The 14170-nt window shown below is 40.9% G+C and overlaps 3 protein-coding genes across 3 annotated transcripts; all 3 read right to left on the bottom strand.

Annotated features, from left to right (window-relative positions):
• Window positions 1-617: 617 nt before the first annotated feature.
• On the bottom strand, window positions 618-7097 carry LOC131272414 (uncharacterized). The gene is made up of 7 exons (XM_058274138.1): window positions 6889-7097; window positions 6612-6768; window positions 6362-6527; window positions 1748-1881; window positions 1152-1682; window positions 907-1082; window positions 618-840 (listed from the first exon to the last, which is right to left on the bottom strand). Exons 1-7 carry the CDS (start codon window positions 7095-7097, stop codon window positions 618-620), a joined length of 1596 nt encoding a protein of 531 aa, XP_058130121.1.
• Window positions 1955-2602, bottom strand: LOC131272415 (probable small nuclear ribonucleoprotein E). The gene is made up of 2 exons (XM_058274139.1): window positions 2367-2602; window positions 1955-2255 (listed from the first exon to the last, which is right to left on the bottom strand). Exons 1-2 carry the CDS (start codon window positions 2500-2502, stop codon window positions 2119-2121), a joined length of 273 nt encoding a protein of 90 aa, XP_058130122.1. The 5' UTR covers window positions 2503-2602; the 3' UTR covers window positions 1955-2118.
• Window positions 7098-11588: 4491 nt separating the features above from the next.
• LOC131259479 (uncharacterized) lies at window positions 11589-13553 on the bottom strand. Its single transcript, XM_058260981.1, has 3 exons — window positions 13350-13553; window positions 13037-13167; window positions 11589-11735 (listed from the first exon to the last, which is right to left on the bottom strand). Exons 1-3 carry the CDS (start codon window positions 13498-13500, stop codon window positions 11589-11591), a joined length of 429 nt encoding a protein of 142 aa, XP_058116964.1. The 5' UTR covers window positions 13501-13553.
• Window positions 13554-14170: the final 617 nt, after the last annotated feature.

Below are 14170 nucleotides of genomic sequence, written 5' to 3'. Positions count from 1 at the left end.
CACGTTACAAAATTCTGTTGGTACAATTTTTTTCGAAAGGTAGACTTTCCAGACCCCAACAGGGTCAGACTGCTGAATAAACATTATTGGACACTTGCAAAAGTTCACGAAGTCAAATTATGCTTCCAATTATCCAATTCCAAATTTCAATAAGAAATTATCCAGTGCAAAGCAAACACCAATCGTTACTAATAAGTTTCGTTTGAAATTAATTAAACGAGCTATAACAAATCATGGCCATGCCAGAACGACGCGCTCAACTATGACCGTGCCATTAAAAAAGAGAAAAGTTATAAAAAAGTAATTCGTACGATTAATCTGTCACTTAAATTTGCTACAAACGTACATTTAAAGATTGCATCATGTCTATGTTCCTACTCGTTATGAGAGAAAACCCGATTATCCTTTAGGTGTTTAGGTTTAGGTGTACGATCGATTTTGTGACCGACTGGAACTCCTGTGGGTTTGCATGTGTATGCTTTACTTCTATGTATCATTTAAAAATGACTTACTGTCTAAAGAACCAATCTAGAACCTCAACCATATTACTTATTATGTAACTAGAATATTTCGAGTAAGGCAGAAGCGAAGAACGTGATTTACCTAATAAAAACTCATCAGTAACGATCGTGTTTGATTTTGTTCGCAGCAGGAGCTGAGGTCGGAGCAGGTGTAAAAACTTCGTAATCGATGATGGAAAAATTATAATCTCCAAACAAATGACCAAACATAGAGTTCGGTCCATCGTAGGAATGAGGAAAGTTAGAGTACGATTCCATGTTGATGTTGCAATTATTAGAAATTAAAAGATCAGCGCCTGCTCCGAAGATGGGTCCGCAGCTGCCAAAAAGTACGGAACATCATAATCTGATATCGGAAAACGAGTATAATATCTATTTTACTCACTCTGGGTGATAGCAGATTGCATATGGTTTCTTTACGATATCGAACTTTGCTGGCGACTCGTTGCTAGAATTGAGCGCGAACAGGAAGGCCTTTTCCGAGTGAAGGTATCCTCCCTTCCGGTTGGTTTTTGCAAACGCAACATCTGTGAAACCGCCGCTTATAGCTCCATTGGAACCCTGCAATGCAAAAGATATTGTATGTTTAACTATGATCCAGCATAACCAAGCACAGAAGGAACTACTAACCAATGCGATGATATATAATGGCGCAACACCATCACAATGTCGATGGAAAGCAGATGCAGCGAATCCGTTCGTTGATGCCCGGTACACCATGCGCCACGTTTGTTTTGAAGCTCCATACCAGCCATTTAGGGTGCCTTGGAAATGAATTTTATCATTCTTCAGTATCGCTGAGCCGTGGAACAGATTCAACATCAACCGTGGTTGCAAACGTTTATCATTTTCAGTCAATGGACCCGACGGCACAGGCACCGCAGTTGCTGTCACTGTAGGGATCTTATTTGAGTGCAGCGCGGCCCGGCGATATCTTTCAAGGGAAAGTTCAATTGGAACGGCTCCGGTTGGTTCAACTTCTTCAGCAAACACTTGGCTATCAATCAGGAACAGTCGAACGTGTGAAATAACTGGTGCCAGGTACTGGCATACCCGTTGCCTTTCTTCCTCCGTCCAGTGCGCGGTCGGTTGAGTTACTCCTGCTTGGTTTTTTGCCCATGCCAGAACGCAACGCCAAACATCTTCTTCTTCTAGTCCCAGCTGTTAAAATAAAAACGAATCTTTGTATCGAACTGTATCATTTTTCCAGCATATGTAGTACTTACATTGTCGTATGAAATTACTTGAATGAGCCCTTCCTTCGTCAGATTCAAGAAAGCGTTGGTTTTCACGCATTCGGAAGCATTTTCTGCTATGTATGTGATGCATTTCTCCAGAAACGGGGCTGCACACTTGGCACCTACGAAATAAACTATTGTTCAAATAGGTCGTAAAAAATCACACTAAGCTACACTATCAATGCACTGATAAGTCTGACTTCTTTTAGTTTAGATGCACATCAACGTGTGCAATCTACTTTATTCTCCCTCAATATCGAATTATTTATCTTCCGGACACATTTTTGTTGAATAATCCTTAATCCTAACACAGATGGTGCATTCCCAAATGAAGCACGATTCTTTCCACTGAACACATCTTAGTTCTGCACATTCTGGATGAGTGTAATGTTGTCTCCTTTCAGCATAATGCGACCTAGCTGACGCCTGGTTTGTTTCTTTATGTTGTACTCTTCCGCTTCATCCAGCACTAGGTTCATATATTCGTCGAAACCAACTGAAATCATCGGGAATAATTGTTAATGCACGCAAATGGGAAATGTTTTTGTGCAAACACCTCTCGGTAAGGTTATGTGCACAGACCGGCCATTCAAGCCGCCAAGCTTACCGATGTGCCCTTCTATTCGCAGGTGAGTATTTTCGTACAGCCACACTTGCACGCGGGATCGATTTTGCAGGTATCGGAAGATCAAGTTGATGGGTTGAACCATCACCTTTTGTACCTTAGACCCTTTGAACGACATCTTGCTTGTCTTGGCAACCTAATTTGCGAAATAATTAACCGAATCTAACTTCCAAGCCAATGATGCCGGATAACCGTGAAACACAAACAAAAGTGAAGACGGGCGTTGACAGTAGTGTTGACAGATCCGGGCTTTGGGAGATTTGAAGATTCGATCCCTAGACGGATTCGAAATATTCGAGTCCCATTTGACGGATTCCAAAGATTTGATCCGATTGGGAGTCGAATCAGAGCAATCGTTCTAAAATCGTGCTAAAATGAAACAAACACTCTGCGAACGGTTTTGCTCGAATCAGTTCATTTTACAGGCGAGGGGTAGGGAGAATCCCACCTTCGCGACACTCTACTGTGGACAAGAACAGTTAATAGTAGAAACAGACGCATTGGTGAGAATTGAAGGTGAGCTGGGAGAAAGAGTGGGGCTGGGCATAGTAGAGAGCGGAATAAGAGAGCAACTATGTTTTTGCTCTCTTTTTGTTTGGCTCGCTTGGTGTGCGTGTCACCTCTGACTCAACGTTGTGTGCGTGTAATCCGACCCCCCGTTAAGCGGATATCGGGGGGTCCGAAAGAAAAAGGCAAAAAACTACTCGATATTCAGTGTACCGCCGTTCGCTGGGCATCGACCAGTTTAGTATGGTAAGTAGAACTGCAGTTGGTCCCCGCAGTACCTCTGCCATATCGTTTATACCTCATATTGAAGAGTTGAAACTGAGAGGGAACCGCTTATTTAACATATCTTCTATCCAAATCACTAGTAAGTGTTACATTTCTTCTATTGTATCATTATATCTATGTTAAAAGTGCATATTAAAAACTTCATTCTACCAAAACAAAGTAAAATTGACTAATCAGAACTCATGCTATGTGTTGTCAGTTGTAAAAAATCCCGAGTTACGCGGATAATGGGGACCAGAGAAATCCGCGTATCTCGAATTTCCGCGTATCTCGAATATTGCTTGACACATAGTTTATACTAGGAGTTAAGAGATCGAGCTCTTGTGTACATGTATCATAGAATATTCAAAATTTTTCTTTGTTCATTAATATGAATGCAATGCAAGCGTATTCAAACAACATAAATTGCAACAAACGAAATAAAAAGCGTAAGTTATGCAAATGTGTAATTTACATATTTATTCGTGTGGTTGTACATCTCAGGAATTTAAATCGATGTAATAAACCCAATCTACTGTCAAATTTTGAAAACCGCGTATCTCCGAATCCGCGTAAGTCGAGAACCGCGTAACTCGAGAACAGACTGTATTGCGAATTCGCGTATATCGAGTATAGCGTACTGCGCGGACCTACTGTACATTTTTCCCGGATTTTGAGTAATACTCAAAGTCAATTAACAGACAGGTCGCAGCATACCATGTAAAGCCGAAAACCGTGGGAAAATTTTTGACAGTTGGTTAAAATTTTGTTTATTTCTCACGAACAGTGAAGAAAGTGGGGTAAATCTGCAAATTTGGTATATTTCATTAACAGAACAAAGAGTTAAGGCGTTCAAAATATGTTCTGGAGGAAAACTGGGTATAAGGCAGACCAACACACTTAATTTCGGCAATCACAGCGAGCAAAAGGATCCATATCTCATGATTTCACACAGGCGAGCTGTTTCTATCCGCAAGACCATGGATACTGTGATCTAAAATTACCAACTACATATTTCGCGAAGATTTTGGCGGAGATCTCTCACAAGTATGCTGGAAATTTTTGTGAACACTTTTTTAACCAACTGTCACAACAATGGCGGAGCAAAAAACAGCTTTTACCCGACCTGTCTGTTGATTGTCTTTGGTAATACTACCCGGTTGACAGAAATTTAAATGCTGGTACTATGTAGTTCCAGCAAGAGTCCCAGCAATCTGCCATGGAAAAACTTGCTGGTACTACATGACAGCTGCAAAAAATTTGAGTTTTTGTCAATCGGGTATCATTTTACAATGATAATCTTCGTTAGATAGTGTTGCATACAAACACCACGGCGAAGCTCACTTCGGAAATATGTGGTATGCTTTTGTTACGGAAAAATCGAGTTATCAGTTGTGGTTTGATGGAGAATAAGATTAGGATAAACGATTTCCAGATCGGCTTTGATTGGTTTGCATCGTCTCGCGACTGTTTGATAGATTTGGATTCGGATTTGGGGATTCGATGTACCCACCACTAGAATGAAGCAGCAGCGCGCCAACAAGCTTTAAAAACCTTGGTTACAATTTAAAACCTGACTAAAACAACCAATTTACGAATAACCTTTCAGTCCCTTGAACGCTTTGAACAAAATACTCTCCAAGATAAATTTATATTAAGGTGAACATCTTTATAGATTTGTTTTCCGTACTAATCAGATTTTAAATAAATTTTGTGGAAAACAGATACAGGTAATACCTTGGTCATAAATCAGATACCTTGGTCAGATACCTTGGGCATAAATTCCAATGTGTTCGTTTACAATGTGCACGGTGACTTCAAACTCGGTTCAAAAGGAGATGAAAATTAGAAGGGGGGAAGAATCAAATCTTCAAACTTCGATCCGATGGGTAAAAAACAGTTAACAATTTTTTAGGTGTTGGAATAAAAAGCATTGAAAACCCACAAACGTAGGTTTATGATGAAAAGTGTAGCCACCAACCTACATTAAAATTGCGTATTGCAATTGAAGGTGATAAAACTAAAAAAAACATCTAAATTCCATCATGAGCTATCATCCTTTTCACCAAACTACTCGAAAATCAAAAATACTTATGGGAATTCATAGAATAATAAAATTGTTGTGTGTTGCGCACACTGCGCGTTTTTGAGACGCACCAAAATTAAAATTGGAGAAACATTTCGGACCGCTTTGAACTGTAGTGTTAAACAAAATGATTAATTCAATACACATCTTAACGAAACATTAAACTGAGTTACGATGATCAACACCAAATTTAACTTTATCACCAAGCAATTGCAAAACTGTTTATAAACTGTTCCGATTGAAATTTGATAAAAAATATAAAATTCATTCAAATTGCACAGCACTGAATTGTATGTAAAAAATCGTATGAAAATTTCACCGGAAAACATGTACGTTTATAACATACCGATAAATTGAACATTTATTGTTTCGTTTTTGTAACTTTACCTTCATTTAATCTATTTAAAATTCAAAATAAATAACAACAAAATAAACCATCATGGATGGGCATAAGAAAGTAAAGCTAATGTTAGATTAATTTTAGCTAGGTTTTGTAACATCATCTTCGTTAATCTAAATTCTAATAAGCTCAGCATAATTAGATAGATAAACAGTATTAAGAAAATTGTTTTCGATTATTCATAATTACAACACTCCGCTAGGTGAAATTTTATCTACTTATCACTCTAAGCATGGAAATATATTGAATAAAACACGACATCCTGTTGCAAAGGGTACGAATTTATCTCAATTAAAAATACTACAAACTGATTAAAATAAAAAATTGTTTAAGTGAAAGCTAAACTAATTACAATTCTTTTAAAATACAAAAATTGAATTTATTAGTTTCTTTGCTCTACAGTCGTCGAGTTTTGGCGAAGATTCTGTCGAAAGACGTATGCATGAGTGAAAATCGCGTTAAAATAAAATTAACAATCTCATATGAGCACAAATTTATTACAAATATTGTATTAACTCGACTACAATGAAACATCAGACTGGATAGGAAGAATAGTAAAGTAATAGTTCGATCCGAGGACTCGTTTCACTAGGGTTATCAAGATGTAAAATATCAATTCATCTTAAGGTTTTCAAATAGTGTCTAGGAATGATTTCTGATGCAAAATTATGTAACAAAAACATATATTGATGATAATGAGTAGGGGAGGAAACAACTTACCTGATGCCTTTTCTTGTATTTCCATAACAGCCGTTAAAAATGTGCACGCATTAGCGACCGACATGGTTTTGCTGACGTGGTCCTCGCAAGCAATCTTCAGCTCTTCGACGCCCATATCCTGCGCCAGTGTCATCATTTCGAATACTTTCGAGTCCTGAAGCATAATCTGTACGGATGGAGCACTCCAAAATAAAACCTGTCACAACCAGAGGCACCGATTTTGGTGGCGAGAAAAAAAACTAAACCTTACCTTCGCCGTGTAAACATACAAAATAAATTGCCGGAAGATGTCCGGTTCGATGTGAGGCAAGCGGATGGGTGTTGGTGTCCCCGGAGCGGAGGTGGAAACCGTACAGCCAGGAATGCGGCAAATTTCGCCCCGTTTTGTGTTTTGAAAAGATTTACACCTGTGAATGAATCGACCGGAAATATAGTGCCCGTGTGCGGTAGCAACCGAATGAAATGATTGCCGGGGACGAAAATCAGGGAAGATCAATATTATGGAAATAATATCCACAAACACCTACCGAGCCATTAGAATGATGCGGTGTGCGTAGACACGTTCTTCGCCAGATCCCAACACAAATGCCACGTCCGACGTATCCTGATCTTCGGAGAGCTTCTGTAGGTCGTCGAGAAGCTGGGGTAACCCAGCAAGGACCTTGTCGCAGATGACAGACTGCGCTCGACTTCCCATCGTCTCGGAGTCACTATGGTAGCTGATTTCGTATTTCATTCAAAATGCTTTTCACTACCGGTGGGTTATCAATACGTCAATACAAACAGGATCTTTTCCGCTGTACCCTATGAAATTCTATCAGTTTATCGGACTGATCGGACACTTTCCTGGGGCAACGAAATGTAAACAAATAATACGCGTTTTTCGCTAGATTCTCAACTGAGAAAACAACACACACTCAAGCAAGAAAAACACCTCTATCAAACATGTGCGCTTGATTCACACATGAAAGTTCCGAGTTGCTGATGTATTGGTACACAATCGCAACTCCAACACCAACTGATCGACCCGTACGATGATCGTAGGAAAATAATCGATTTTCTTTCACAAAACGATCACTGAAAACAGCATTACAATGGTTTTCTTGATTTCCACGAGCGGTTCCATTGATATTGGATCGATTACCTTACGAAATAGAACAACAGGACTCTATCTCGATGAATATTTCGACACTTCTACGTACAGATCACTGCAAACAACAGTAGACTCCACTCTGTGCGCAAGGTGTAAACAAGAAAGTTTCGAGTTGCTGCTGTATTGGCACACGATCGTCACACCAACACTAACTGATCGACCTGGACGATGATCGTCGGGAAATAATTGATTTTCTTTCACAGAACGGGCACTGGAGGCAGCATCACAAAGGTTTTCTTGATTTTCACGATTGCTTCCTGTAATATTCCGTTGATAATTTGCTGAAACATAACAACAGGACTCTGTCACAATGAATATTTCGAGACTTTTATGTAAAGATCACTCTAAACAATAGCAGACACCACGCTGCGCGCAAGCTCTTATGTTCACCGACTTGATGCGTTTACGTTGGACGCTTCATCATAAGATTTCTACATCGACACCGGTTCTACGGCTGTTTTCTTCACTCCTTCCTATGATGAAAGCAACTGTAAGATTGTTTTGCCTTCTTACCCTTTCTTTTCGGAACAGGTATGTTGCGGGCAATGTGTGCTTCTTGAGCTGCGATCTAACAGTAGTGGTGAACATAATAAACCTCGGTCCGGTTATTGACAATTTTACCAGTTTTTTTGTTCTGCTACGAGCCCTTAGTAATTTCATACCAAAGAAGATTAAATTTTGCTTTTTAACAACCTCTTTATTTATCTTTTACTCTTCAATAGAATAGAAATTTGGAAATTAAAAAAATATGAAGAACTTTTTAGTACTGTTTAATCCACGTTGTAGGTAGTTGTGGAAAATATTGAATTAATTTTAAATACCGCTACCTACACAAAACTGCTGCCATGTGCAATTTTAGTAAGCCCTGTGCTTTAATAATTTTCGATTATAGTAACTTTACTTTCTGGAATCATTAATCACTTGTAAGAGTTGTATTGTAATATAAAATTCCTCTTATACTGATTTTAATTCATATTTAACTAAAAAATAGTACTAAAGTTTCAACTAGATAACGTTTCTTTTCATTTTTTGATATTTATAAATTTTAAAGTTTATAGATTAAATATAAGTTCAAATATATAACATTGTAGAATTGTTGGTATGTAACACAACATATAACAATTCAAAATTTTCAATTAAAGCAGTTTGCTTAAACTTAAACTTGTTTTAACTGAAAATTTTCATTAATTCATTAAAACTTTTTAACTAATTTATTAAAAAAAAACATGGGTTTGTTAAGCTGTTCACTATATCCTGGCTCTAATAATTCATCAGTTGGGAAAAGCGATTTTTCCCACAATTATCAGTCTTGCTTGCCGCTACAAAAATATCATTCCCATTTCCCATTAAGACAGTGATGTCAAACTCGTTTCACCTTGCGGGCCGCATTTCCTCCCAAAATAGGTTCGCGGGCCGCATTTTCTCCCAAAATAGGCTCGCGGGCCAAACCATATAATTGATTGGAGTGATGAAAATATGTTCTTATCAATGTGGTTTTACCTTAACAGTCAATGATGTTTTACATTTTCACATTTTTTCATATTATATTACTTCTTAAAAAATTTACAAATTTTGAGTAAAAGAGAGAGTTTATTGCTAAATCGTTTTCTAAATTTTAACGAATTCAAATCAAGTTTATTGAAATATATATTGCAGTTCAACACTATTGTGTATTTTGTTAATGATTTTAGAAAAGTAAAGGTACATAATTACAATAGCTAACTTATTGCTCCGCATTTGTTATTTTGTTTGGAATGGTCTTGTAGTTCATCACGTTTGTTTTCTATAAACACTATTTATCCACTTGTCTAGAAAAATCTGTGTTAAACCTTTGCTGCAAAGTTGCATATCACTTTCTTATTGAAATTGTTTAAATTGACATTCGTTCAGTTCTCTTGCAATTCGCAGTTCGTGAAAAAATTTACATTAAATATTTTGGTATTTGCTATAAGCCAATACTCAAGGATCCAAACTTTCGATGTAATGTTTCAAAGGGGTCGCGGGCCGCACCCAATGTTCTTGCGGGCCGCATGTTTGACATCCCTGCATTAAGAGGTGGATATTTGCTGAGCAGAAGTCCTACGATGCATTTCCCGTGTCAGAAACGACCACAAAGTTTGATAGATTGATTCATATTGGTTCTTTTCAACAACAACATATCAATCGTCATGAGCAAAACACACAATACTTCTCCGAAGGATTTGATTGTGTCCAACCGCAAACAGGGGCGTGTACGAAGAGGGAGTAAATTAATTTCGTTTTCTTCGTTGGAGTGCCAAGATATGTTCCCTGAAGCCGACGTCAATGGAAGAATGAACATACTGTAGAAAAATAATAAATGCTCTAATAATAGAACAAACTTTTGCACCTTTCACAATCAATAAGCAGCTTCAGATTCGGTGATATACATATTAGTTAAACTCTGTATACAAAAAAGGTGTAGTGAAAACTCAATAAATATTTGGTTACGCTTAGTTGAATTGAATTCTTCTAATTATAAATCGAAAAAATCGATGTACGAAGGTTTTATTGTCACTAAAGGATCTACTCAGAATTAGACTTGGAGAGCTAGATGATAAAAAAAAAACGGAACCATGCCTGTCGTTTCCGGAACGGAAAAGTGTATGGCGTTTGCTGTTTGCCGAAAGTAAACACTTCCAGCGAGGGATGATTTATTTTTCAACAGCTATTTTCACAGCACTTATCACGCCTTGCTGTTTGTGTGATTTTGTGTTCGGATGCATATTTCCCTCGTGCCATCACGTAGCCGTTGCGGTGTACGCGTTACTATTAGGAAAGGGAGTGTCCCTTTTGTCGAGATGTTAGTTCGGCGGATTTACCCACTCCTGTCCGTGGGGCGAGGCTTGCTGGCGGAGGGTGAGAAGGAAAGCACTCGTCTACATATTCCATTACAATGAAGCTTCGAAACGACGAAAGTGGTCGATGATGTTTTGGAAAATGTAAAAATCCATTTAAATTTGTAATCTTTTCTATTCTGGGGGATTCCCTCAATCACCCCACTGCTCTGGTGATGTTTAGTGTTGGTGACGCGAAATAAAGAGGGAAATTGACAATAAGGCCTATGCATCGGTGTCAATGTCGGCAGGAATTAACACAAGACTAGATTGTATGCAAAACAGAAAAAAGTTCCATTTTCCTCCAAACCGTCAGTTGAAGAGGCTGTATCGGACCAAGCGACACTCATTGCGGCCTCTCACTAAGGTCATCTTCGAGGAAAAAAGAAACTGGTCTCCTCTAGAGAAGGTTTTGAGATTCTGCGAACCTTAGACACGGTTTACGAAGGCACACCGGAAGAGGCCTGATAAGTGGCACGAAATGTAATGCAAACAACATCTCATAACAGACAATTTCACTCTACTTCAACGAGTAGCCAATCGCAAAAAATACTGGGGAATGAAAAGATATATGGAAATAAGAAAGTGACGCATAGGAGAACAGGGACTGGAGCGTGATAATTGAGTTTCAGAGCAATGTTTAGCGGTAGCCAGAAAGGAGATGAATCATTTGTTTGCTATTAGTTTCCGTCAACCAATTTGTTCCGGTTTATCACAAGCTAACGAAGTGTAAAGAGCATTGACGTTGGACTTTTTTTTTGAAAATTATGTGTGTCTCTACTAACTTTGTGCATAGGCTAACTTGTATACATTACTACACGTAATTTAATTTAAGTTCAGCAAAGCCTAAACCCTACCTATAGCACTGATGACTCGAAAAACGCGCTGATAAACCAATTTCTTGACTATGAAGTCGAAAGCGAGTCACGTTGGGCTGGCCGTTGACAAATAGCCAGCATCTTATTAGGCGAACCTATGTCATCATTATGAAATCAATCCATACCTTCCGTCCGTTTGGTTTTCGTATTTCGGTGGAATGTGTTCGCTCGCAACGACACACCCCTGCTGCATAATGAACATTCGCCAGCCGCGCTGTGTAGAGTGATGTAAGAAATTTTTGGCTTTATTCCTTAGTCGCTAGGGGTGTTTAATCTTTACAATACCGACAGTTAACTTAGCTCCTACCGGCGTTGCTACGCGCCATCCTAGCAGGCCGTTTCTAGCTCACATCCGGTTTGATTGCGTTCGATCGAAATCCATACACCGTTCGCTGAAGTCGCAGGCTAGAAATGTTGAACAGCTTCAGTCGAATGTAGAAGCTTTTCGGGTTGAAATCCAGCACCACTTCGTGGAAGTATGTGAGAACCTGGAAGAAGAAATGATAATGTGTCAGTTCTAATGATAAGTTAGTTATAAGGATGACATTAATTGTTCGATCCCAGGGTCGATTGCAAATATAGCTTGAACTGCAACGGGGTGTATCTTTCTTGATTGGCATTAAATCAAAATGTCACATCGAAGCAAATGTCATAGCTTATTACACAGCGTTACTAGTTGGCAGAATCCATTAGAGGATCTTCTCATCGTCCATCAGTCCTCCGTAACGCTGAGGCCATTTGCATTGCCAAACAAAGAATTGCTTAAGATGGTCTTTTCGCGAAAAGCTAGACAAACAGAATAGGTAAACATACCTTGTCCACGTTGTTTTTTATGATTACAGTCGGCCCGGGTGATCGTAAATTTGATCTAATTAGTCGGTTGGGTTAGGAAGGGGTGGACAAAAACACCCCCACCCTGGTGGCCCAATTAAGAACCCGACCACAATTTCGAACGACGGTTTACTCGATCAACCTGGGTTTTTGGTGAAACAATCTTACTCTCCTATCTGCCCCACTCTCATTTTCTGTGAGATTTTGAATCTGATTTGATTTTTTTTCTTTCTTTGGTTTGTAAAATGGTAGCTACTGACCCCGAGGCGAAGGTCAATCGGCAACCGGGCCAACGGCAAGGAATCAAATGGAAAAAAGGCAGTGAACCAAAGGAAACCAACTATTTAAACTGCGCAGTAGTAGTGGTGGTCAGTTTCTAGATGATGTTGCCTAGCCCCCGCCTTTTCTCGAAACCTTTTTTCGTTGTTTTGTTTCGGCGGACGCTTTCGAATGAGAAATGACGCATGGTTTTGTTTGCGCTGTAGCCCTACGCGTTTGGGCCCGGTGGCCCTGTGCTGTAGCTGTACGCATAAGAGCGTACACGGGGTGCGCCGTACCGGTTACATGACCACGGACGTTTCTGTTTGCCCACGAACATACAACCTCCGGACGGCCGTACCCGAAGGGAAACCGATCAAGTGGTGGTGGGCGAGGGGAGGGGGAGTGGACCAACATAACAAAGCACCGGGGCCCCGACTAGGAGCGTTGCCACTAGAGAAACGCAATGGCCACTCAATCCGTCGTCGAGGATCAGCACGTGTCAACCGGGGACCGGTACGTTATGGCGCGTTACTGTTGCGGAATGCGAACTCTTGGCTGGCCTCGGGAAGCCAACGAACACCGGCCCCGTTCCGGCAGCACTGCGTCACAATCGTCATCATCGCCGAGTGCCATTAATTTCACTTTTTTATCACCATCATTACGGTTTTGTAAGAGCCGCCTGCCAGTGTGTGTTTACCTTAGATGAGTTGAACTGGGTAAACGTAATACTTTCACCGTCGGCCGCGGCGAACTTCTCCACGATGGTGACGTTTTGCGGCTCGGCGAACGGGCCGACGGATTTGTGCATCACCTTCAGGACTTCGTCGCCTGCGCGCGCCAGTTTTCCACGACCAGACAACCGCGGGAAGCGGCAATGTTGCGTTGAGAGAAAAGGAAGGAGTAGAGAAATGGGGTTTGGATTAGTCTAGGCAAACTGCACTGCATCGCAATCGGATGCCGCGTTACGTCACCACGCCGCAAACGGAAACGAAACGCTAACGCAAACGCACCCTCTTTGCGGCTTCCGAGCCCGTGGCCAATCCAGAAGCCCTCGTCGTAATCGTAGTCGATTTCATAATCACTAAGGTCCGTCCTGGCCACCTGGAGGCAGGCAAGCGCACAAAACGCACCGACCGCCACGAGCACCAGCTTGTCGCGCATGGTGCTGCTGCTGCTTGCTGTTTGGCAAACTTCTTGAGGCACGCACGCACTCACGGAATGTTTTCACCGAACTGGCCGAGCCGTTGATCCGCGAACGTCTCCACGATCGCACTTGCTGAGATGAGCTGCGAGTTTCACTCCACGCCGAGATGCTACCGATGGCACACGCGACGATCGACTGTAGGCCGCGGTTCGCTCGGTTCGTCGAGGTTCGTCGCTTGCCGGTGCGGCGAAGTCTTTCGTCTGTCAATGGTGGTCTAGCGCGATCTCGCTTCCTCTCGCTACGATGACCCCTTGATCGATCGGCTATGGGCGCGCTAACACGCACTTAATCAACGCTGCCGAACACGCAACCGCACACACAACAATACACACATACGTGCGCCTAGGACGACTTCCCCGGGGGCGGTTGTTGACAAACGCGAACCACCGCACAGGAGAAGAAGGAGAGGGGGCACAGTCTCACTAATGGCGCTCGAGGCGCGCTGACATTGAGGATGATAATTTGCCTATCGGTTGCTTTAATCGATACGGAAAATATTTAAATTCCACCGACAAATTCCTGCGCACGCCCGCTGTTTGGCACGATGCCGTTTGGTGTGCGGAAGTGTTCACAAAACAAACAAGAGATGGATGAAGTCACGAGCGCGTCGTCTTGCGTTGACTATCT

Source organism: Anopheles coustani, chromosome 3 (assembly GCF_943734705.1).
Source record: "Anopheles coustani chromosome 3, idAnoCousDA_361_x.2, whole genome shotgun sequence".
Classification (NCBI taxonomy): domain Eukaryota; kingdom Metazoa; phylum Arthropoda; class Insecta; order Diptera; family Culicidae; genus Anopheles; species Anopheles coustani.
Note: the sequence above shows the minus strand (reverse complement) of the source record. Positions and strands in the feature narration are given on the sequence as shown.